Below are 27,175 nucleotides of genomic sequence, written 5' to 3' on the forward strand. Positions count from 1 at the left end.
CTCCAATGTTCAAACACAACCATTAAGAACAGATTTACTATCTCCATACATTTATGTATTTGATATGTGTTTATTCAAGAATATTTAACTTATACGACGGCAAGCATTATGGTGGGGGGAAAACACGAACATCCCACAGGTTGCTGCTCGAGCTCACAGCGACCGCATTGGTCAGAGGCTCCTGGGTCATTGTGGCGAGCTTAAATACTAACCATCTCAGTCACGGAGGCCCCTTATCCACTTCAAAGCTTCTTTTTTCACTCACCCTTTCCCCAACCCCCCCCCCCCCCCCCTTCCTTTTTGTTCCGACCTCTTACCCTTTTATGAATGCCATGTCCAACTTTCGCCGAGCAACCTTTCGCTTCAGTCACTGAATCACTGCATCTTTCAGTTTAACAACTTTTAGATTTACTTCATTTATTCACTTACTTGACTGGTGTTTACACCGTAGTCAAGAATATTTAACTTATAGGACTACGGCCAGAATTATGGTAACAGGAAACCGGGAAGGGCGCGGGGAAGAAACCCACATCCATCTTGCAGGATGCTGCCACACCTTCTCATGCATGACCGAAGAGGAAACCACAGATTTACTTCAACACAACCACATATATGTATGTCACTGATAGTAACTGAAATTTTAGGACATACATGTACATCTGCTTGTCAGTGTACTAAAACTGAGTCGGGCATCGTTCAGATTTTGGGCAAATAACACGTGTCTGATTGGCGTTAATGCTACAAATTTATAGGTAAAGACGGCAGAGTGCCCGTCATAACCCATCGCCTTTTGCCAGGTACCGGTCAAACCCCTTGGTTTAAAACAACATTAACACAAGCAAACCTTGAGTTCCAACCTGTAATCTTCTTGGTGAGGAATCAATCGGTTGCAGCGAGGACAACAACATGCATTGACAATGTGCCGGATTTTATGCCATGGTTAGTGAATCCATCAACACGTGTACAAATTCCAGGTCTACCCCTTTGTTGAACGACTTTGACAAATAGATCTCTTCAAAACCCAACAGTTTTGTTCATTTCTTTACTTGATTCTTGTTAAGAGTCGGAATTTTCCACTTAGTATACAACGGCGGCCAGATTTATCAGTGGAGGAAACCAGAGTGCCTGGGGTAAACCACCGACCTTTGGCAAGTTAATGACAAACTTTCCTCATATGAACAGATATGTACTTCTTGGTGGTGGAAGACAAGAGAGAGCCAGGTAATCTACAAACCCCTGATGAAGTCTGGGAATAAATCCATACCTGGTATTTGGTACAGACTGAAAGACAACCATCCTTACAAACAAAGGAACCTCACAATAAAGCTGTTCCCATTCATTTTTATTGCAGATGTTGATTAACAGCACTGGTCAATGCATTGGGAGCGAGAACACATTTATGTGACTTTTTAACATATACATACAGTTTACATATGTACAAATACTTACAGTCAGTAAGAATAACTCATAACAGGAAATAACCTTGTTACATACATTGTTGCATCTGCTTTTCCATACCTGGCCTGGTATTAATGTGTGTGGCAGAGAGGTAATTTAACGCCAAATCATGATGCGAGTAAGAGTTTGAAAATCAAAGTATTAACACAGAGGGATATTATCGACGACCAGTTTTACCCATCTTTCTCTTTCCAGCAAACAAGTGTTTGGGTTTCATGTTGAGTATGACTCGATCACCTTCTCCCTTCTTGGCATCTCTGTTTCTGGGAGCCTGAGCTTTCTTCGCGATCTTCCTTGCCTTCTTGGCCATCTGTTAAACAGACCACGCACATAATACAAAAGTTGTCATTGATACAGTGACATGATATCATGAGGAATCTTTCACACAAATGACTTTGGAATGATTAAGAGTGAGTGAGTGAGTGCTTGGGGTTTAATGTTTTTTCAGTCATATGACGACGAAGGAATCCTTAGAGTGCACGTAATGTGTCTCCTTGTTGCAGGACAGATTTTTACCGCTCTTTTATCTAGTGCTGCTTCAATGAGATGCCTTACCGCCCCTCCCGAGCCATTGTACTGATACAGGTCAACCAGTTGTTGCAACTATCCCCTTCATGCTGAACGCCAAGCGAGGAAGTTACAACTTCCTCTTTTAATGTCTTAGGTGTGACTTGGTCCAGGATTGACCCTGGATCTACCACTCTCGTAGCAGACTCTCTACCAACTGTGCTATCAGGGCGGTAGGAATGATTAAGAAAATTCTTCCTTCCACCATCAGTCTTTTTTAAACTTTAAGAAGGTAGATGACCATTAATCTGAGGCCACTTGTTCGAAAGCGTATTAAGAGTTAAGCCAGGCTTAAATCTTAATACCAGTCTTGGCCTAATACAAAACTAATGGGATTAAGGTAATATTGTGCTTACATGCTAATACACTTTCCAACAACTCAGCACTGAAACACAACCACAGCGGCTTTTAACACACTGATGACAGCCCAAACCCTCTGAGAACGAACACAATAGAAGATTTGTTCTCCAAAACTTCTGATGCCTGATACATTCATTTTCATTCATATTTTCTGAAAATGACACCTTGGTCCTCATACTCTTAGAGGATGCGATTTAAGAGAAAACAAATGCAAATTTGAGAGTAATTAAAAATGATTTTCAAAACAGTTGAGTCACTGGGCCTGTAAGATAAAGTTTTATGAGAATGAATGAGTACTGATTGTCTCACCACTTCATCCCTGACTCCAGACTTGTCTCTAGGGGTTCTAGAACTGCTGCGGGCACGAGAAGTATCCATGGATTCCTCACGTTTCCTCTTCAGTGGTTTCCTACTGGCGCTCCTTGATCGAAGCCTGGCATAGTGAGCCTGTGCAACAACAACAGCAACACGAGGTGACTGCAACATGATGACAAGTGTTTAGGACATTATTTGATTAATTAATGGTCAAATGGCATACTCAAGATTTTCTTACTTGTACGATGCCTGTCACTGCTCCGGGTAAATAACTACCCTTTGATAAGTTACTGACAGAAACTGTTACTAGCGACATTTCTTCGAAGTGAGGTGCCTCAATAGAAGAAACCCATGTCAGCTGTTATGGTTTCATTGTTAGACACATAACAAAATTATTTCAAAACTCCTTTGAGACATTCAAGTAGCTGCACTAAGGTATCTGGAAAATTGGACAATGGAGCAATGGTTAAAAGTGAGTGAGTGAGTGAGAGAGAGATCACTTTGATGTGTGCTTACATCACCCTTGGTGTCTATCTGCACTCCAAGGTCACGCATTTCATCAGCCATTCTTTGGCGATCCAAACTCTTTCCTGTTCGCGGCATCCTTGACTTCTCTACACGCCTTTTCTCGCGAGACTCCAGAATTATTATCTTTTTCTTGTTGCGAATCCTGAAATACAAACCACATGTTTCAGACATCGGACTCTTAGCTTATTACAAAAATAAAAAAAAAAGAGAGAGACATAAATCTGACTGGGACATCCCCATATACCAGACACACAGCTCTACTGGACCACGTTAAAAAAATAAACCTCAAAACTACTTTCCCTGCAATTCCATTCTATTTTATAATTATACCTGCACATTTTGCCCATATTTATTCATTAAATTTTTTTTTTTTTTTGAGTTTATCACCGCACTACGAATATTCTATTTAAACAACGGCGGCCAGCATAACGGAGACAAAACTGAACCCACAACCTTCTGCACGCTGTAGGCAGGCCTATGTATGACCATACATTTTACACCTGCATAAGCACACATTACTTCAAACCAACATTCACTGGCCAGCCCTGTTTACAGGTTACTTACTGCCTGGCTGTAGCTCTCAGTTCCTTCATGTCCTCATCCTCCATGCTGTCATCAGAGTCATAATACCCAGCTTGTTCTCTCATCTCCTCCTCCTTCTCCAGTTCCTCCAGTTTCTACACTCACAACACATGGCTTTTATCAGATACTGTTACAATTAATCTACCCTTAATGTATTTGACTTCAACTGTTTTTCAGAGACAAATAAAGGTAATAAAATATTACTTCAGGTGCTGAAACATACATTTTCTTAGTAAGATATCACCCTGCCTTCCAGACAAACTGTAGAACACCGGTCTAAGATCAATCAAACTCACAGAAAAAGGCAAAATGAGTAACTTGCCATTGACAAATTCAGTTTATTTAACATGTTTCAAGTGTGCTTATTGCACCTGGAACCTGAAGGCTCTCAGCCAGCACCTACATGTTCCTGAATACAAACAAGAGTCAAACCATTTGGCCATTTACTTGTTTTTAAGAGCTCAAAATAAAAATCCTGGTCTTAATTCAGCTCGGGCCATCACAAAGATGTCACAAAATGACTGTTGTCATTAATCCAATTTCATGTTGTTTTACAATTATTCTATGTAATAAGACACATTTAATAACTTATTCAACTTTGGTTGAGGTCAGCACTCTGAAGAGTTTGAAATATCAAACAATGTCGCTGAACGGGTATGTGCTTAAACCAAAAATTGTCCTCCAAAAAATAGAAGGTGACAAACGTTTAAAAAAGATTGAAAGTCATGAATTCCATGCTTACTAAAGCAGCTTATGCTTACAAGGAAATGATCAAACTGTAATACTTTAGTATGATCGTTTTCATTGTGTTTATGCATACTTTTGGTGTCCCCAGTTATTGGTCTTTATTACAATTTCTTCAATAAAATGGTTCTAAACAAATGTAATTTAACAGAAAATTTCCATAGATTTAGTCTGGTTTAAATAAATAATAGTGTGCAACAATATTTTAATCGCTGGTCAAGATTTACAGAAATTACAGTTTCAACTTTCTTCCAATAGACTTTACATTACCTGCATGATATCTGGATCAATGAAGTCAGCCACATTATGCCCTTGCCAGATCTCCGGCATTGTGTCGTAGGCCTCTTCAGGATTGCTCAAGTCCCAGGTTTCTGAAGGTACAAGTGACAGGTCTCAGCAATTGGTACACAATTACCATATTACAGAACACTTTTTTCATCCCACAGCAATAATGTGCAGTATATTCCATCTTTTATCTGATTCAGATCAATCATGCCATACTCTCCATTTTTCACTTTAACAAAACCTTCCCTTCAGACCATCCTATGGAAGTGTCAGCTTGCAGCAGTTTACTATTCTTCCCTCAAAATACTCTTCCTTTTATGTCACCTTTTCAAGTATTCTTTATAGTTCAAAATCTGTGAACTCACTGGTCAGCTCAGCAGATCACTAGATGTTCCCATAAATGTTAAGTCACTATTCAGTGACCTATACAAGATCACCTGCTATAATCAGTATACATCAGAGGAAATCTTACTTCTCAAATCCAAAATGTATTCTTCTCCCATCTCCAGTTCAATATCACGCTCCTGTCAACACACATAAAAAATCAACAATTTCATTTTACTGTAATTCTTCAACCTTTTTGAGGTTTGCAAGATTATACTTTTCGTTAAAGCTCTGAAATTGGCCAACCCAATTAATGTAGTATTGTCTCCAAAATCTAATTAAAAAGGCTAATAAATCACACTCAAGGTATCTTTTTTCGTCTTGTTTTTTCTAGTTATAACAACCATGGACAAGAATTGTAATCGTCAGATATATGAAACTTAAATAAGCACAGGTGAAACTTGAGAGGTATGTATACCACAATAAAATCCCTTACCAGTTTTTTCTTGGTGTCCGTTTCCATAGCTTGTCTTTTCTGCTTAATGTTTTCTGGAATACAAGGTGGTCTTTCCTGAAACACATTTTGGGGAGTTTTTAAGTAAATATTCCACTTCATGATTATTTTATTCAAGTACCACCAGGAAACTACAAAGATCATTCCAGTGATGATTTACTTATTTGACTGTTATGGATGGAGTGCCCAGCGTAAACCAACAACCTTTAGGGAGTTACTTGCAAACTCTTCCACATGTGATGTATGTCAAACTGGAGGATTTATAAGGTGGTCTCCAGCAAACTGGTCCACACGAAAAGTCAAACACTGACTGCTTGTCTCCAAGGATGTAAGACAGGGAATGTTGTTCCAGTAATAAATTGGGCAATCCATGTTCTGATAACACTGCTAAAAACATAATACTTTCAACTTGGTCAAATGTTTTACCTGACTGAGGTTTCCAATCCTTCATAACAGGATTGTACACTTTTAATACATTGTTATCAATATACGTGCAAGTTCTTGATTAATGAACACTGTTAAAGATAAAACTCACTGAATGAATTAGTGCTTCACTAAATTTCTTTCATACCTTTACATCCCGCTTTGATGGCACAGCCACGTGAAGTCTGTCGATAATTTCAGCACTTTTTTTCCCCTTCATTTTAGTTTCAATTCTATGAGCCAGTAATCGATCACAGGCCTTAAAGGAAAAAACAAGGCATTCAGAGATCACAAAAAGCTTGCCTGGCTGACCAGTTGAAAAATCTGCATAATGTTCAAGTCATGTGATACATTCAAATATTGACCTCTAAACCTCAATGTCATGCAGATATTATCCTCTAATTATATCGTGCTAAGATGTTAACATTAAATCAAAAAGAAAAACCAAAATTATTACCGTATACATCACAACTATGGAGTTGTAAATCATTGTGGGGGTAAAAAGACACCGTGGGGAGTTAGTGTACAACTTTACCACAGAGGTCTTTGATATGCAAATCGCGAACTGCATTTGGCAATCCATGTAATCTGGGAGGCAATTGCAACCCACGGAATAGCTAAGCAAAATGTTGATCTATGAGATAAAAGAGTTCCTTGGCCTTTGACATGCAAATCGCCAATGGATATCTGTGTACTATATAGGGATGAGACAACACTGGGATAAAAGAGAGTTGTAACTTGCTGCAGTGGTAAAAGGCGTTATTGTGGGCAATGTTCTTTGATATGTAAATCGTGAACTGCATCTGCCAATCCGTGACACTGCGGTGGCAATTGCAACCATGTGACTAGCTGAGCAAATGTTGAGCTATGGTAGTAAAAACTTCCCTTTGGGAGTTTGAGCACCAACTCGCTAGAGTGGTCTTTGATCACAAATCGCTACTCACGCCTGGCTATCCGTGTACTATGTATGGCTAATGCAATCCTGTGATTGGCAGAGCAAATACTCAGCTGACAACAGTCAATGTGGATGGTTTAATGATTCCGTTGCAGTCTATGAAGGCACATGCATCGGCCAGTGTCATAGGCTCCTAGTACTAATATAGATATGGGAAGCTTTCTACAGATAATGATTTATTTATTCGTTTGATTGGAAAACGGGCAGAGCTAGTGTGCTAACCAACTGAGCCACGGAGGCCCCACAGGTAATGTGTATACCAGACAAAATGAAGTCCAAAAAGTAGGCAAACTTTGACACTCCATATATCTAGTAAAATAGCTACAACTAGAGGTATGATAGCTGTTTGCAAAAGAAACTGCATTTCTACATGAAATGCTTGTAGAAATCTGTGATTCAAGGAGAACATTGAAAGTTCAAAAACAGAAAAAAGAAAAAAACTTAACCTTCCATCTGAGTATGTACACTAACACACCATACCTTAAACAAGGGAGCTAACTTGGCAATTGAAAAGAAAAGGCTTAACCTTCAATCTGAGTATGTAGTACACACCATACCTTAGATTAAGGAGCTAAAAAAAGCTTATCCTTTAATCCATGTATAAGTGCTCAACATACAAGAACCAAAAAAAAAGAAGCTTAACCTTCCATCTGAGTATGTACACTAGCACACCATACCTTAACCTAGTGAGCTTGTTGGCAGTTGAAAAAAAAAAGCTTAGCCTTCCATCTGAGTATGTACACTAGCACACCATACCTTAACCTAGTGAGCTTGTTGGCAGTTGAAAAAAAAAAGCTTAGCCTTCCATCTGAGTATGTACGCTAGCACACCATACCTTTGAAAAGGGAGCTAAATAGGCAGTTTAAAAACAAAAGCTTAACCTTCCATCTGGTATGTACATTTACACACCATACCTTAGACTAGGGAGATGAAAAAAATGCTTAACCGACAATGCCATTTTCCCTCCCTCTTACAACATCTTGCAAGCTAACATTGATTAAAACTTTAAAATAATAAATCGATTCTTGGAAAAATCTTTCAAAAATCCAAGCCAAATGCCTACATGAACCAAAGAAAGATAATGTCTTAAAATTCAAAAGTACTTATGTTCACAGTAACAATAATTTTGGTTAAATATGTATTTTTATGGCTTCTTACCACTAACTGCTACAATGAGCATCTGTTCAGGAATACCACTTGTAGGAAAATGAATTTAATCATGTGCCATTTTGAAACTAAACCTACATTATCCAGGAATGCAACCATGAATCAATGGCACAGCTTTCCTTGAAATCTATAGGTAGTTTATCAATTCTGGTCTGTTGCCTGCGGTGCATGTAAGAGGGGAGACAACTCTATTTCACTAGTCACCAAGACGTGGAATTATACAGTACTCATAGCTTCACATATTTCATGTACCTCTGTGCGAACATCCATAACTCCTTCCTCTGTGAGTGTGCTCATATACAGTACCGGGATGCCATCCGACTCAAAGCCGCAAAAATATTGCTGAAAAAAAAACAACAAAAGCAGACAATCACAGGGGTGACAAAGATATTTAGCTGGGACAAAAAGAGAACAAAAGACAAAACCAAAGTTTAATTCATAGAAGAACAAACCATTCCTTATCCTATAACCTGTACCGGAAGGTTAAATACACCAAGGCACATTCCTAACTTGTGACTCATGTTTAGAAGGTGTTTATCAACATCATAATACAGCCAGAATTATTGCTAAAATATACAAGCATACATTTCACCATGATTTTACTAATTTTATACAGACCTTTTTCTCATCATCCAATTCCTCTAACCTTTTCACATCAATTTTATTCACAACCACAATCAGTGGTTTATTGGCAAACAGCGGCTTTATGTTCTGAAACAACTCAACCTACAAAAACAACAGCAATAAAAGAAGAAATTAGAACTCTGATTTATTATATAAAAAAAAAAGACATCAAGCAACGGTCAAAACAAAGGCTTTATGAAATAATGAGTATAAATACTAACTTGGCAAGGGAGATAATCCGTACCTGTTCTGTAATCGAGTGTCCACACTGCTCAGAGATGTCCATAACATAGAGCACTGCAGCCCTCAGGTGAGCCAGGGCTGTGATGGCCTGCATCTCTATTGTGTTACGATCCTCCAGGGAGTGGTCCAGAATTCCAGGTGTGTCAATTACCTGTGAGAATTACATCAGCAAAGATGTACCCTTCACTGCGATATGTCCGAGCAACAACCTGACATGCAGTAGACTTTCACATACAATTATTAAATACTTGCATGAAAAGACTGTATATCACCTATAACTGATTGGCCTATAACCTGAAATGCACACAGTTTGAAACAACTCTCTTATTCTGTTCATACATACACACAATTTTCTAAATACTATATTCTAAAGAAAAAATAACAGTCTTACAGTTCAGCTCAGGCTAAAAGTTAATTATTTACTGCTTGCATCATGCTCCAAGATACTGAATAACACTCCACTGGCCCGTGACAAACCCTCTCCTGGCCTGTGTCGGAGGCCTGCTAAGGCACGTAGGATTATCGCTGGAAGACGTGAATATAGTTCTGTCTACAGACATATCCTTGTTTGCAAGCAAGGTGCCGACCCCGTGTTTCAGCTATTTGAACACATCCTAGACGTGAAAAGTGGAAAGTTTATCTTACAATATGTAACCTACCTCTGCACCACAAAATCAACTTAAGGGAGTAAATATGCGATCAAAGTCATCATCAACGGTCGGTACATTATTTTGATATACATTTACACTATCCCATATAGAACCAGGCAACAGATATTTTATAGTAAACTGGCCAAATCTTTCATAACATTTCACAAACCAAGGGAACATTTCTGTGAATAAAGTACATGCAATAGCGTGCGCTTCTTGCCTAGGACATCGTCCTAACACCGGCAGAGAGCAGTCTTGTGTGGCCGTGCCTCTGCGTGCAATAGCGCGCGCTTCTCGCCTGGGACATCGTGCTAACACCGGCAGAGAGCTGTCTCGTGTGGCCGTGCCTCTGCGTGCAACAGCGCGCGCTTCTCGCCAGGGACATCGTGCTAACACCGGCAGAGAGCAGTCTTGTGTGGCCGTGCCTCTGTGTGCAATAGCGCGCGCTTCTCGCCTGGGACATCGTGCTGACACCGGCAGAGAGCAGTCTCGTGTGGCCGTGCCTCTGTGTGCAATAGCGCGCGCTTCTCGCCTGGGACATCGTGCTAACACCAGCAGAGAGCGGTCTCGTGTGGCCGTGCCTCTGCGTGCAATAGCGCGCGCTTCTCGCTTGGGACATACCCCTAACACAAACAGAAAGCAATCTTAAGTGGCTGGGTGCCTCTGCATGATCTTTCATGCTCATCTCTTATAAATTGTTGTGTTTGAATAACGGTGACCTCTTAATAACATCATGTTTTCACATTACTGCAAGGATAGTGTGAGCCTCATGAAAAGAAAAAAAACAACAAAAAGACAACCCAAAATATGTATGTTCATGTTATGTCACCAGGCTGCAGATCTTTCATGGTATGATGGGCATGTAGACCTAGCCACAGGTTTTTTTTTTTTTGATCTGACTGGTGTGTTTAAGAAATTTTCAAGACTAGCCAACATCACTGTCTGTACAGACATGCTCAGTCGCTGACCGAATAGCTGCCTAGAGAGTTATACACAGGAGTGATTTACACAGAAACTTGCATCAGCCCAAGCAGTATTTGGAGAAATCAACCTTTTCCTATTGTTTATGATTTTCAAAACCATACAGGCTGTGTTAGATAATAAAGTTTGACACTTTTGAGTATCATTTACGTACTCCAATACAACATGTCTATTGTTTTACAATTTTGGCAAAGTGTCACTGCCGGACAACAAACCTGCATTAGTTCTTCTTCCAGGTCTCTGCATGACACTTCTGAATATTTTAATTAAGCCTGGGATTAAGACAGATGTCTATCTTAATCTCAGATTAGGATTTTTCAACGGCAAATGACTCTTAAGAGGAAAACCTTCTACAGAAGAAGCTAAAGATATTTGTCCATCCTTTAGCATGTTTTGGGAGATGAAGAATGAGCTAGTTTTAGCAGTTGTAATGATACATTACAAATCTAACTTGAACTAACTCATAAATCACAACTTCATATATTGTCACCTTGTGATCACAAATACACACATCAGACATTTTACTTCAGTTTCATGCTTTGTGTTAGTCCTTCAAAAATCTTTTAAATTATTTTAACAAAGAACTATATTTTCCATTGTCAACTTCCCAGAACCATCGTGTAAGCCTACCAATGCTCAGCCATGTGTTTGATCAGTCACAGTGGACGCAGTAGACTGTCTACAAGCCCTCTACAAAGTCACTACAAGGTCCCTTGGATCGCATTAATCTCCCGTCTGGTTTTGACTTTTAGCCTGAGCTGTACTGTATTTTGAAGTTATCAAGGGTTAAAATGAACACTTTAATGTAACCATGGTCTAAACTCCATTTACATGGAGACATTCCGTGACTTATCTTGAATCATTCTGCTGGTTGGTCACACACATAGCTCACTGTACCTTTCTCAACTTTATTTTAGCTTTAAATTATGAACAATGTATAACGAAATAGGTAAGATGTTGACTACATAATTAACTGTGTGTAAAATGACTGACTGACCTGCCACCTGAGGTATTTGTAGTCTGTATGACCAACAAACAGAGACTTTGTGGTAAATGCATACGGCTGCACTTCTACATCTGCCCTTGTTATCTGAAAAGGTAAACATATCTCCTGTTATCAGTGGAAGTGCCATAGTCAAACTGGTTGAAAACTTCTTTCGAACTCACTAATAACTACCAATGCTACTAACTTGAACATTATCCTAAATGTCATATAAGTGATTTTCGAAAACTTCTAATAACTAACAATGCTTTTACACAACTAATAACTACCTGTGCTACTAACTTAGACATTGCCCTAAATGTCAACTACGGTAAATGGCCTAAAGTTTCGCACGTGATACATATCACGCGAGATACTTTCACATCTGAGTTTGCGGCAAGATGACAGAAGAGAGTGATTAGCGAGTCCAGCATATTGGGAGACCAGAATTGTTCGAGTTGTTATCACATTAGGAGTTTGCACAACACCGTCACCAGATTTATAAACAAAATACATATACAGTTTTGCCCACATGTGATTTATGTGTTGAATGCAACAGATAAAATTATTGTTTTGCCTTCCGTCAGAAAAATCACGTGATCGATGGGTAGACGTGGAAATTTTGAATCCTGTGATTGTTACTGGCTTGTAGCTACATACATGTATAGATAAAAACCAATCTGTATGACTAAAATTTTATCTGAAGGGGACTCGATTAAATATTAAGTAAATTAAGCATTCATGTTTACGAAATATGGACCAAAGATGACAGTCTTTCAAATTACTCCAGAATGAACAAGTACTATTTCGCTGCATCAGTGCAAACGCATGTGTGCAGGTCTCGCGTTGATCGCAATTTGACATCTTCACCTCTTCTGCTAGTAGGCCTAGTTTACAGGTATAGATTGGTGAGGTATTAAATTCTGATATAGCTTGTATACGGAGAGCCATGACCTCTGATATAGCTTGTATACGGAGAGCCATGACCTCTGATATAGCTTGTATACGGAGAGCCATGACCTCTGATATAGCTTGTATACGGAGAGCCATGACCTCTGATATAGCTTGTATACGGAGAGCCATGACCTCTGATATAGCTTGTATACGGAGAGCCATGACCTCTGATATAGCTTGTATACGGAGAGCCATGACCTCTGATATAGCTTGTATACGGAGCGCCATGACCTCTGATATAGCTTGTATACGGAGCGCCATGACCTCTGATATAGCTTGTATACGGAGAGCCATGACCTCTGATATAGCTTGTATACGGAGAGCCATGACCTCTGATATAGCTTGTATACGGAGAGCCATGACCTCTGATATAGCTTGTATACGGAGAGCCATGACCTCTGATATAGCTTGTATACGGAGAGCCATGACCTCCACATGCGTAAAGGTACTGGGTAGTCACGCTGAATTTCCACATGAGTTTTCTCCCAAATCCCCATTTATCACAAAATAACGATAATAAAACCTGTTACGAAGTGCATGTACTAAAATTATTATGATTAAAATTCAGGAGAACATGAACTGTCGGTGGTAGGAGCATAAACTAACTGCTCAGTTAGTATGCGTGAGCTTGTTTTTTACATTCTTGAATTGTCAGTATTATCCCCTGACCACCCCTGATGCTCCCCCGTGGTCCTCAGTCAGTAACAACCACAACCCACGCAATGAATGGGGTACACTTTCCGAATCCCAGGCGAAACTTTAGGTCATTTACCGTAAGTGTTCTTCTAAGACCACTGCTAACTACCAATACTACTAAATTGGACATTATCCTAAATGTCAACTAAAGTGTTCTTCTAGACAACTAATAACTACCAATGCTTCTGGACAACTAATAACTATTAATGCTTCTAGACAACTAACAACTATTAATGCTTCCAGATGACTAATAACTACCAATGCTTCTAGACAACTAGTAACAGTTAATGCTTCCAGACGACTAATAACTACCAATGCTTCTAGACAACTAATAACTATTAATGCTTCCAGACGACTAATAACTACCAATGCTACTAGTTTGGACATTATCCATTTGTGTATTTGACTGCTGTTTCACACTGTACACAAGAATTTTTCACTTTAACAATGGTGAACTGAATTATAGGGGAAAAACACGCCCAGAGCAAACCAGTAGCCAGGTACAGGGCAAATGTTCTGACTGAAAGCTGAAAGTCTTAACAGGGATCAACTTGGAAGAATCTGATTCAAGCATATGAAGACGTTCCTCAGAAGTCAAACAGCTGCGGCAAAAACAACTTCTTAGAGGAATTAGTGTCAGCGAGGACTTCTACCTCCATTCTAAGATTTTGCAGATTATGCACAAATATCTCTCTTTTTGTAACTGACGCAACAGTGATGAAAGTCTTACTGGTAAAAGAACAAATGAATTACAACAAACAATAAAATAGCATTACACACTTAATATGAAGTGAGCGCATACCTTGTTGATGAAGCTGGATTTGCCGACATTTGGGAAGCCACAGATAAGGAGCGTTCTGGTGTTAGGGTCAATAGAGGGTAGACGAGACAAGTGCTGTCTCACCTGCTCCAAGTACTCCAGACTCTGCTTCTGATGCTTCATGATCGTACACATTCTAATAAACAACACACACAAAATGTCGCAATCTACCTTTGCTAACTGATATTCTACATTTTCCTGCAAAATCTTGTCACGTATATGTATTCAATCTAATCTGACTGTGTCTACTGCTGGATGTTTCACTTAAGTGATGGCAGTTAGTTTCATGGATGATGGGAGGAGAAAACCAAAGTACCTGACAATACCACAATCCTTCAGCCAAAATTGAAATTTGATGTCCTGGCGAAAGTACTGTTATCAATATGGGTAGCTCACTTTCACCTGTACTATTCCCAACAAAAAAAAACTGTGACATGGGCGTAGACTTCATTTTTCAGTTTACTGACAGTCTGTTGCCAAGGGAGCCTACAATCCAGTTTCAGAAAAGCCATACATCTAGGATAATGCAAATAGAAGAATGGCAGACAAAACACCATCAAAACCTCTCAATTCTAATGGGCACTTCTCTGTTTGCTTTTCAGAGGAAAATTAATTCGTTATGGACCTTTTGAAAGTTTACCGAAATTCATGGTTTCCTTTCCTAATTCATCACTCTCCACGATTTGGCAGCTTGAGAAGAACAATTTGGAACCAAGACCGAAACTTGCTTCAATCATTGGAGAATACCTTGTCGGAAGTTTCACATTTTGTTTGGTCATGTGAGCGCTGTTTGTTACTGTGATATAGCAATGGCCTTGAATAAAGCATAATATTCCCTAGCCCATCACTATGATACTGTGCTGATGGATGAAACTTTTCCACATGTGGTCTTATATACATTCACATTTATATACTGAGCTTCACTCCCTTGTTCACAGCCAGCGAATTCGCTGACACATATGTGATGGGTGGAATGTCACATCACAGATTACAGTCTACTGACAACAGGCTGTACTTGACACCTCTGTGGTGTGTGAAATGTCACATCACAGACTACAGTCTACTGACAACAGGCTGTACTTGACACATCTGTGGTGAGTGGAATGTCACATCACAGACTACAGTCTACTGACAACGGACTGTACTTGACACATCTGTACTGGGTGGAATGTCACATCACAGACTACAATCTACTGACAACAGGCTGTACTTGACATATCTGTGGTGTGTGGAATGTCACATCACAGACTACAGTCTACTGACAACAGGCTGTACTTGACACATCTGTGCTGGGTTGAATGTTACATCACAGACTACAGTCTGACAACAGGCTGTACTTGACACATCTGTGATGTGTGGAATGTCACATCACAGACTACAGTCTACTGACAACAGGCTGTACTTGACACATCTGTGATGGGTGGAATGTCACATCACAGACTACAATCTACTGACAACAGTCTGTACTTGACATATCTGTGGTGTGTGGAATGTCACATCACAGACTACAGTCTACTGACAACGGGCTGTACTTGACACCTCTGTGGTGTGTGAAATGTCACATCACAGACTACAGTCTACTGACAACAGTCTGTACTTGACATATCTGTGGTGTGTGGAATGTCACATCACAGACTACAGTCTACTGACAACAGGCTGTACATGACACATCTGTGGTGTGTGGAATGTCACATCACAGACTACTATCTACTGACAATGGGCTGTACTTGACACATCGGTAATGTGTGGAATGTCACATCACAGACTACAGTCTACTGACAACGGGCTGTACTTGACACATCTGTGCTGGGTGGAATGTCACATCACAGATTACAGTCTACTGACAACAGGCTGTACTTGACACATCCGTGCTGGGTGGAATGTCACATCACAGACTACAGTCTACTGACAACGGTCTTGACACATCTATGATGTGTGGAATGTCACATCACAGACTACAGTCTACTGACAACGGGCTGTACTTGACACATCTGTGCTGGGTGGAATGTCACATCACAGACTACAGTCTACTGACAACAGTCTGTACTTGACATATCTGTGGTGTGTGGAATGTCACATCACAGACTACAGTCTACTGACAACAGGCTGTACTTGACACATCTGTGATGGGTGGAATGTCACATCGCAGACTACAGTCTACTGACAACGGGCTGTACTTGACACATCTGTGCTGGGTGGAATGTCACATCACAGACTACTATCTACTGACAATGGGCTGTACTTGACACATCGGTAATGTGTGGAATGTCACATCACAGACTACAGTCTACTGACAACGGGCTGTACTTGACACATCTGTGCTGGGTGGAATGTCACATCACAGATTACAGTCTACTGACAACAGGCTGTACTTGACACATCCGTGCTGGGTGGAATGTCACATCACAGACTACAGTCTACTGACAACGGTCTTGACACATCTGTGATGTGTGGAATGTCACATCACAGACTACAGTCTACTGACAACGGGCTGTACTTGACACATCTGTGCTGGGTGGAATGTCACATCACAGATTACAGTCTACTGACAACAGGCTGTACTTGACACATTCGTGCTGGGTGGAATGTCACATCACAGACTACAGTCTACTGACAACAGTCTGTACTTGACATATCTGTGGTGTGTGGAATGTCACATCACAGACTACAGTCTACTGACAACAGGCTGTACTTGACACATCTGTGGTGAGTGGAATGTCACATCACAGACTACAGTCTACTGACAACGGAGTGTACTTGACACATCTGTGGTGAGTGGAATGTCACATCACAGACTACAGTCTACTGACAACAGGCTGTACATGACACATCTGTGGTGTGTGGAATGTCACATCACAGACTACAGTCTACTGACAACGGACTGTACTTGACACATCTGTGGTGAGTGGAATGTCACATCACAGATTACAGTCTACTGACAACAGGCTGTACTTGACACATCTGTGGTGAGTGGAATGTCACATCACAGACTACAGTCTACTGACAACGGAGTGTACCTGACACATCTGAACTGGGTGGAATGTCACATCACAGACTACACTCTACTGACAACGGGCTGTACTTGACACATCTGTGATGGGTGGAATGTCACATCACAGACTACAATCTACTGACAACAGTCTGTACTTGACATATTTGTGGTGTGTGGAATGTCACATCACAGACTACAGTCTACTGACAACAGGCTGTACTGGACACATCTGTGATGTGTGGAATGTCGCATGACAGACTACAGTCTACTGACAACAGGCTGTACTTGACACATCTGTGCTGGGTTGAATGTTACATCACAGACTACAGTCTGACAACGGGCTGTACTTGACACATCTGTGATGTGTGGAATGTCACATCACAGACTACAGTCTACTGACAATGGGCTGTACTTGACACATCTGTGGTGGGTGGAATGTCACATCACAGACTACAGTCTACTGACAACAGGCTGTACTTGACACATCTGTGATGTGTGGAATGTCACATCACAGACTACAGTCTACTGACAACAGGCTGTACTTGACACCTCTGTGATGGGTGGAATGTCACATCACAGACTACAGTCTACTGACAACAGGCTGTACTTGACACATCTGTGCTGGGTGGAATGTCACATCGCAGACTACAGTCTACTGACAACGGGCTGTACTTGACACATCTGTGCTGGGTGGAATGTCACATCACAGACTACTATCTACTGACAATGGGCTGTACTTGACACATCGGTAATGTGTGAAATGTCACATCACAGACTACAGTCAACTGACAACGGGCTGTACTTGACACATCTGTGCTGGGTGGAATGTCACATCACAGATTACAGTCTACTGACAACAGGCTGTACTTGACACATCCGTGCTGGGTGGAATGTCACATCACAGACTACAGTCTACTGACAACGGTCTTGACACATCTGTGATGTGTGGAATGTCACATCACAGACTACAGTCTACTGACAACAGTCTGTACTTGACATATCTGTGGTGTGTGGAATGTCACATCACAGACTACAGTTTACTGACAACGGACTGTACTTGACACCTCTGTGGTGTGTGAAATGTCACATCACAGACTACAGTCTACTGACAACAGGCTGTACTTGACACATCTGTGGTGGGTGGAATGTCACATCACAGACTACACTCTACTGACCACAGGCTGTACTTGACATATCTGTGGTGTGTGGAATGTCACATCACAGACTACAGTCTACTGACAACAGGCTGTACTTGACACATCTGTCGCATCAATAAAGTACCATCCTTCTTACAGGAAATTCTTATAAAGAAGTCATTCTGAGCTAATAACCTGCATTTGTCTTAAGTGAAAATACAGCAGTCCTTACCTGCCCAGAGCAGCCCTCTTCAGCTGTTTGCACCTGTACAGCGAGTCCCCATACTTCAATAGCCGTGTGTAGTCCTTGGACACACTGAAAAGGTAGACCAGGTGGACCATTTTATGAGTCAAAATGCATTTCTGTTGTCTTATTTCTACTCAAGAGCATCCTTATAGAGTGGCCACAAAAGCCAACTAAAGTATTGTACTTGCCAAATCTCAACTGAATCCATGTAATTTAACCCCCTGTTAAGAAATTCCCCCTTACTAAAGGGATTCAAAAATCCAAAGGGAATGAATGAATGAATAAATGCTTGGGAATTAACACTGTACATAACAACTTTCTGTCATATACTGTGTCTTCTTGTGGCAGGACCAGTCCATGCTGCCAAAGTGCCAGCATTGAAGTATCATGCCGAAGACGCCAGGTATGACAACCCACCCAGTCAAATTATAGTGACACTGGTCCAACCACTCCTGTATTCCTGCTCTAGCCTCTCAGTGCTGAACACCAAGGACAGCAACAATTACAAGATTTTGGTGTGCCCCGATTTGGGTTTGACCTCAAAAGGGCAATATTGTGAAGTACTAAATTTTCATGTGGAACTAATTTTCGCAGATTTCGCAGTGATCAGTTCACCACGAAAATTAATTCCAGTATAAAAATGTTCCAATACTATAAATACAATGTATAATGGTAGAAGCATTACTGCACTAAGATAATTTGAAACAAAGTAATGCAATCAGGTACAGTCATGGCACTTTTATTCATGAAATAAGCACAATTTTTTTTTCTCGATGACGGACATAGCAGACTGGATATTTAACATTTCTACATGTGAAAAAGCAACTGAAATCCTATAAACAGCTTACAATCCAGGTTTATCAAATCTGGACTTGATCAGCCCTCGGTTTTTGCTGATCTCCTCGTGGGCTTTCACCAACCACCTGGCGTGAATGGGCTTAATAATGAAAGTCCGGGTGTCTATTAGAGCAGATTGTCCGCTGCAGCCCACTGGGACAGAACAGCCTCAGCGTACAAAGCCTAGAAAGCACTCTTCAGTTCATCTTTGAAGTCTTTATTGACAGACAGGTCAAGAGGCTGCAGTTTGTCCGTGCAACAGGCAGGAACAAAGACAACATTAACGTTGTTCCTCTTTAGTTTTGTCAATAAGTCACTCCCCTGATGCGCCTTGAAAACATCAAAAATGGCTACCGATTTCTGCAAGGCAGTAAGCTTCATGGTTTTATGGGTCTGGCGGATGTATGGAAGCAGAGCCTCGTCAACATATCTTAACACGGGTTCTTCAGTGCTCCAATGTGGCTTGGTATGCGACACATCCCAGCCCTCAGGAAAAGTCAAATGGGGATGGCAATGATCCGACTTGCCGCCGTAGATCAGCTGAGGCGGAAGGAAATCACCTGCCCTACTGACTGCCAGAAGAGTGGTGATCTGCCGCTTGTCATCAATGCCGTTCACTATGACTTACCGGACGTCTCCATCATCCACTCTTCCCACGGTACCATGCTGACGCCAGCATGGTCCCAGTTAATGATTAGTTCGTCAAGGATATCTACTCTCAGACCGCGGACTCCACTCTCTCCACAAAAGCCTTCTACAGACTGTTGAAATCTTCGGGAAGCCGCTTAACATCTTTTGTACCCTTCCACTTGACGTACCCTAATCGATGCAGGAATAACTTCACCCAGGAGTCAGTAATTGTTACATAACAAAACTCCTTCAGCAGCAGCCATCACAATCCTACTGTTAATAACACCTACGTTCATCTGGACTTTTTCCACCCAACTTCTGACCATCCCATTGTACGTCTCACCTAAGAGAAGGTGAGGACCACATGGTTCTTTGGGGAGTGCTGGAATTGCCGTCTGTGGGCTGGACTTCACTCATTGAAGATACGATTTCTTCACTGCACTCACAGTACTCTCGTTGACAGATCTGCCAAGCTTTGTACAAAATTTGCAAGCAGTGCGGGCTACTCCAATTTCTACAGCAGTTCTTGCAATTTTGGCTCTGGTTTCCTCATCAAAGCTGTCGTATTCCCCTCGTTTTCTCTTTCGAGAATTCATGGCCGTTCGCACAACTTCATTTATGGCTTCCGTCGTTTCAGCTTCCTCTAGGGTCTCGCAGGGTTGTGGGTTTGGCAAGACAGGAGTGGTCGGAGGCTTCGTAGTGGTTATCCATTTCCAGAAAGACATTGTGTTATCTGACTGCGATAATCAGGTATGGATGGATTGCTCTCGTGACAGTGTATTTATACGTTTTAAAACAGAAGGTGTGAAAGGCTTATGATAGGTGGTGATAATCCACCAGCCATAGTTTTAATCTCTGATCCAGGTTATAAGGATTAGCATCACTCGTAAGAAACAAAAGAGGATTAATTCAATGAATTAAATATGCGAAAATTAATCCCGCGAATCAGTTTTTTTAACAAAAACCGCGAAAATTAATTCCTGCGAAAAGTAAGTACTTTACAGTATTGATCTCTGAAACAAAAACTAGAGTAGAAATATGAGAACAGTTTACGTGAGTGTTCTTAATTTGGTATCAGATGTTTGCAAAGTATTTTTTGGCTTGTCTCTCATATCTACATGGGTTTCTCACTTGTCCATCAGATATCTATGTAGGGTTACTTACTTGTCTATCAGATGTCTAGCAGTGTTGATCTGCCCCAGGGCAAGCTTGTAATGGTCCTTGTCATACAAGACGTTCATCAGATCGGCATAAAACGGATGTATGTCCTACAGCAGCAAACCCAGAGATACTGATGATTATCTCACGAAAACAAGGCTGATCACACTAAACTCATGTTTATGTCTTCACTGTTGGGAAGATTTGGTTTTTTAAAACATTTAAATATTAACAATAAAGCCTCAGATGAAATACAAAGTAACACGTATATAACATTAACACCAATATGAAATACATATGGTCAGTGGTTTACTTCAGTTTCCTTCACACGTAATCCTAACAGATATCCTAAGTCACAAGGTGTGTCACGTATCTGAAAAAGGTCAGTGGTTTATTTCAGATTCCTTTGCACATAATCCTGCCAGCTATCATAAGTCAAAAGGTTTGTCACTTATCTGACAAAGGTCAGTGGTTTACTTCAGTTTTCTTCACATGTAATCCTGACAGCTATCGTAAGTGAACAATTCTTGAGCATGGCATTAAGCAATCAAATAAAGAAAGAAATTTACTATGGTAACAATTGAGCTGACCACCAAATACAGCTGTGTCTTGATACCAGGTTTGATAATACTTCACTTGTCTGATATGTACAGGCAGTAGTAATATATCACGTTTGATAGGAATTTAGTGATGTCAGGTTTGAACTTGCAACTCATCAGTTCAAGAAGGACTAGAAGTCTTCAGACATCTTAAGGGAAATTACATATATTCATCTGATTCAAAGGTAAGATCAAAAAGAAAAGATCACCTTTGATCACTGGTCTATTCAATTTAAACTTCTAACAACTTATAAGTAACAGCTGAATACCAAAATGAAATTTACCTCCAGTTTGGGAAAGTCATTGAGGATAAGTGTCAACTTGTCATGGTAATTCTGCTGAGTGTACTTGACTTTTCTCATGTAAAACTGACGAATCCTGGAGATCTTGTAGTGTTTGTGAACCACAGTTGGAGTCTTCCTCTGAGTCTTTGACAATATTATGTCGACAAAGTCCTGAAATAGATAACAAAAAAAAGCAATGTTATGCTCAGAACAACTAGGCAGTGGTGTTGGGAAGTTCAGAACCAGATGATTAGTCAGGAAAAGATATTGATGGCATCATGCTTAAGCTTGAATCATAAGTCGCTCAGTTCAAACGGGTTTGGGCAAACCACAGCAGACAGTCACGTAGATGAGAATGACCTGTCTGAATCATTAAAAAGCATATGCACACAGGTAATTTTATTCAAAAATTACAATACTATTATCACAAATCATGATGTGTCACTTTAAACACTGAAGAAGCTTCCCTTACTGGCCACGTGTTTACGTTGGCGTGAGAATGACATTAATCTGACAGCCCATTCTCAAAAATTGGGACGGTGAAAAGGCTCACTGGGAGGATATCAATTTGCTGAATATTATTTAACTTCACAAACTACTTTACAAAACAAATACAAGTGAAGAAAAATGGTTTCTGATTTATTTACATGAGTATTTGTATTCATGTACAGTGAACACTTATGTCATGATGACTTCAAAGCCCACTGTTAAATATGTTGGGAGAATTTATCTGTCACTGGGTAGGGTGGCAGACATTTGATGCCGGGAAAGGCTACAGTCAGTGTGATAAAAAGTATAAACAATGTTCACTCAGTTTGAGCAGTTCGACCTAACTGAAAAGATTAAAGGCCTGACTTCCTCACCAGAACTCCCTTAAAATGTGGAGAGGGAAAATGTGAGCATACCTGTCAGCCATCACACACCAACCAGGTACATTTCACGTGGCACCTGCATCCCTGTTAGGTGTGAGGTTCTGAAAAGTATCCTTCAATTTCCGATACAACATGACTGCCTGTACGAAAAATGTCTGCAGTAAATTTAGAACTTCGAAGAATTGCATGATCCATATGCGTATATATATATATATATATATATATATATATATATATATATATATATATATATATATATATTCTAATTATCCTGAAAGGAGGCTCGAAGACACGAATGCTGCAGTATGACGTAGAGTAAAGCCCATTTCCAGTAAATACCTTACCTCTCCTTCAGTAGAACGACACACTCAAACAATGTACATATGGATTACATATCAGACAGAGCGACAACTGGTACAGGTATTTACTTTAGAAATTATTATTAGATAACAAATACATAACAAAAGGCATGATTAAAATATTATTTGAGAATTCAGATAAAAACTGAAGCTGAACCTTTCCATTATCATCTGTAAGCCCGCTGGTAGGCCTACTTATGTTTGTGAAAACAAAGAAATATGCACATTTTGTTTCTCCGAGACTCGGTTTGAGTAGATGCTGACATCTGGTTATATGTGACAATTAAAACTTTTAATCAACTGGAAGCAGAGATTGATCAGCAGGAATCCTCAACACCTGCATGACGGCCCTGGTCACACTGCAAGGATGGATATAATGTATAGTTCACATTAAATGATTTAAATATTCTTTATCAATATCAACCACAGATTTGGACAAACACCCATAGCAAAATATAGCTGTCACCACTTGTCATCAGCCGGCACGAAACCTGCAGGACCTGCAATGTTCCCGCACACATGTACTTAAACTGTGTAGCCAAGGCCTGTATGAGTTTCTGGCATATATGTCTGACCAAATATTTAGATTTTTACATTGGGTATCGACAAACTTGGGAATATCGTGAAAACATGAAAGTGCGAAATTTGAGCCTTCTTTTGGAAAGGTTTCATGAGTGGAACTACTGTTGTTGTTGTTCTTCAGATTTGTTTCTTGTGTAGACTCTTGTTGAAAGCCTCTTTACCAAAGGCCAGTTCTCGTTTGATTCCCTTAAATCATTTAAACCGCAGGGGCAAACGAAGGGTGTAGATTGAGTTCAGTGTTTCGGAGAAAAAAAACAAAAAAGAGTGTAAACGATTCATGGCGAGTCCCTTATGAATATGGTCCAGGCACTTTGCAATATACAGTCAAACCTGTTGTATGCGGCCAGTGAAGGGACACCTAAAAAGTGGCTGCATATGACAGTTGGCCACATAAGACAGGTTGTGAAGACCAAGCCAAATCACAACTGAATTAAGTTTCAGGAAATCTACACATGTAGGCCTACATAAAAATCTTATACATAATTGTTAAAGCACCAATCTGGTCAGCTACATAAATTTCATCGAAATATAACAATTGTAGTAAAATAATAACACAATGATTCAAGTTTTGTGGGTTAGACCTATGGATTTCATACAATTAACAGCAGATTACAGAAAGAGTTTCAGGTGACAGCACGCATGACAGGAGAACTTTCTTCCAGTTATTGTCAAGCTCAAAAAAGCCATGTGCCAGTTTGGCCTATGTAGCTATAAATGACTATTCTAACAAAGTTTTGGACTGTAAATGGCAGACTGCTGAGATGTTACCAGTGAAACAACAGCAACAACATGTCCAAGTGAAGGAAGATCAATTTCTCCATGTGTTCGGTACAGGCTATATTTTGGCCAGGCGAAATGAAAACACAGCACCATTTGCCTGCAAAGATAATGGCTAAGCAAGCCAGATAATTTGTCAAAGAAACCATTCATGGGAGGAACCACAGGAGGTCAGATTATATCCGATTATATCCGAGTCTGCCCGCTGTTTATGACATTCATAGCGCAGACCTCAGCATGAAGCTAATCCAATGCCACAGTGCAGGGGTGTCCAGAGACAATAACCAGATAGGCCTGATAAAAGAACAATAGAGTTCACTGCTATTGACCAATAATGTTCACACTTCACTTCTCATCACAAAGTGGCAGGTTGTAACTTTTAATCACTACAAAAACTATTGAAGTCTGGTGGTCGCCATTTTGAGATTTTTAATGTCCGATGCAGCAATCATCATTACTGTTGAAAGTCTCGGCCGCTCAGGACAGGCTGATGTAGAATTTGGTGGCAAAATATATTGGCCGCTGGACGCGTTGGACAGGTGCCCACATATTACAGGTTGTTTAACATGGAAAATTGTTTGGTCGCGGGAGAGAGTGGCCGCTTACGGCAGATGGACGCTGATTACAGGTGGCTGTAGGTACAGGTTTGACTGTACTTCTGATATAGGCCATAATGAGAGCCAGGTTGCACCTACTCCAAGATTGTTCTGATGTTCTGATGGTTTGGCAAAATTTTATTTGGCTAAGGTTGGCCCCAAACCTATGTCAGATCGCCCACCCCCCCCCCCCCCAATTTAAAACCCTGATGCAGTTACCTGCCCATATAAAATATGTCACGACTGTCAGCACAGTGAGTTACACTGAGCATTAACAAAGAATCTCGGGCCCACACAGCTTAAGATATAACTAATCAGCATGGTGCTTGTGATAATCTGACACTGGTTTGTGAAAAGATAAAGAACTTAAGTTTCTGCACATTTAGGGCAATGGAGATGTACTTGATGGATAATTTTTTTCTCAAAAGCTGTGACAAACTATCACGCCAACTGCATCAGATATCTAAATAGAATGCTCTCCGACATTGCTTTGGGCAATGGGAACGAAATTTTGCAAAACCTATCATCAAAGCAATCTCTGACTAGGTTAAATGAATTTGTTCTCGGACAATATTCGTGAGAGGTTTCAGCATAGGGTTCAATATGTGACAGGTTCAAGTCCAGGAACTTATGCTGTTAACCTCCTCTTGTTTACATGCGTTAACAGGGACCTCTGAAGTGATAGCCGAAAGTTACTTGCCATATTCCCAAATTCACAACAAGGCAAACCAAAATTGACTGGTGCTTCAGTGATGGCTGTCACCCATTGGAATATAGATGGATAACCCCAGGTAGCTACTTGAACTCATCTCTTTATACTGCCCTCTTTATGCTAGGAATATATTGCGGAATATCGTAGCCACAGGGGCAACCAATGGTATACCATATACCGATTCACGCCATGTCCGATAAGTCCTTTCTAAAAAATGGCTGCAGTCCAAAACAGGTGTCAACTTTGGCTCTTATCTCTCAGCTCACACACATAAGCAACATCTCACGTGTATTCCACTTGGTAAGGAAAAACGAGACTTAAACTTAAATTCACCCCAGTCATCACTAAAGCAGCAGCCATTCTGCCTTCACCACAGATATGGGTCTTGAAAAAGTTATCATCTCTAGATGGTGCATGTGTGTTAAACCTCAAAAGACGCACGTAACAGCTGCCTTATTTAGAAATGGGTTGCCGTGTCATGAATACAGGGCTGGTGCCATTACCGAATGGAATATACCTGGAATGTTGCGTGTGCGGGTGAGCTGAGAGGTAAGAGCTGTTGACTCCAGTTTTGGACTGTAGGCATTCCTTAGGAAGGACTTACAAGCCAGGACTTATGGGACATGGCGTGAATCATGTATGGTTTACAATCGGCTGCCCCTGTGGCTACGATACTCCGCCAGCCAAATATAAAGAGAGGAGCTGAAGTAGTCACCTGGGGCTAATACATGGAATGTTAAGCTAAGAGGTACAGTTGCCACCTGTTTTGGACTGCAAACAATAACAACTCCTGTGACCATACCGATTCTTTACTGGATTTAGTCCCTCTTTACTAACATTTGGAGTACTAGATGAAGTTGTTGTTGGCATAGACAAACTGGAAATCAATATTTCACGTATTTAGATCCTGTAAAAAGAGAAACTGACTAATCATCACTAAATACTACCTTAGCCGACGGTACCACCGTTATCTTCTTGAAATTGTAGTGTGCCATGATGAATTTTGCAAATGCTGAAGATCACAACTGTTTCACCATGCTCTATCAAAACTCCACGCACGTGTACCAGTAACTGCGGAGGTTTTCGTCACATTTTCAGCAGGATACAAAATATTTATTTTAATTAAATTTGTACAGTAAAGCAATCATCTTGATCCAAAAAATATATTTTTAGAACTCATATATCGACAAATGATTACACATGTCCTATTCAGTGCTGAGCT

At 40.5% G+C, this 27,175-nt stretch overlaps 1 protein-coding gene across 1 annotated transcript; it reads right to left on the minus strand.

The window, feature by feature from the left end:
• Positions 1-1,334: 1,334 nt before the first annotated feature.
• LOC135480154 (GTP-binding protein 4-like) lies at positions 1,335-27,006 on the minus strand. The gene is made up of 17 exons (XM_064759923.1): positions 26,901-27,006; positions 22,056-22,226; positions 21,179-21,282; positions 18,533-18,616; positions 14,155-14,308; positions 11,718-11,810; positions 9,091-9,240; positions 8,841-8,948; positions 8,475-8,564; positions 6,249-6,359; positions 5,660-5,734; positions 5,312-5,363; positions 4,825-4,925; positions 3,793-3,905; positions 3,217-3,370; positions 2,695-2,832; positions 1,335-1,768 (listed from the first exon to the last, which is right to left on the minus strand). The coding sequence occupies exons 1-17, from the start codon at positions 26,946-26,948 to the stop codon at positions 1,616-1,618; spliced, it is 1,899 nt and encodes a 632-aa protein (XP_064615993.1). The 5' UTR covers positions 26,949-27,006; the 3' UTR covers positions 1,335-1,615.
• Between the last annotated feature and the right edge of the window lie 169 nt (positions 27,007-27,175).

This window comes from Liolophura sinensis, chromosome 1 (assembly GCF_032854445.1).
Source record: "Liolophura sinensis isolate JHLJ2023 chromosome 1, CUHK_Ljap_v2, whole genome shotgun sequence".
Taxonomy (NCBI): Eukaryota; Metazoa; Mollusca; class Polyplacophora; order Chitonida; family Chitonidae; genus Liolophura; species Liolophura sinensis.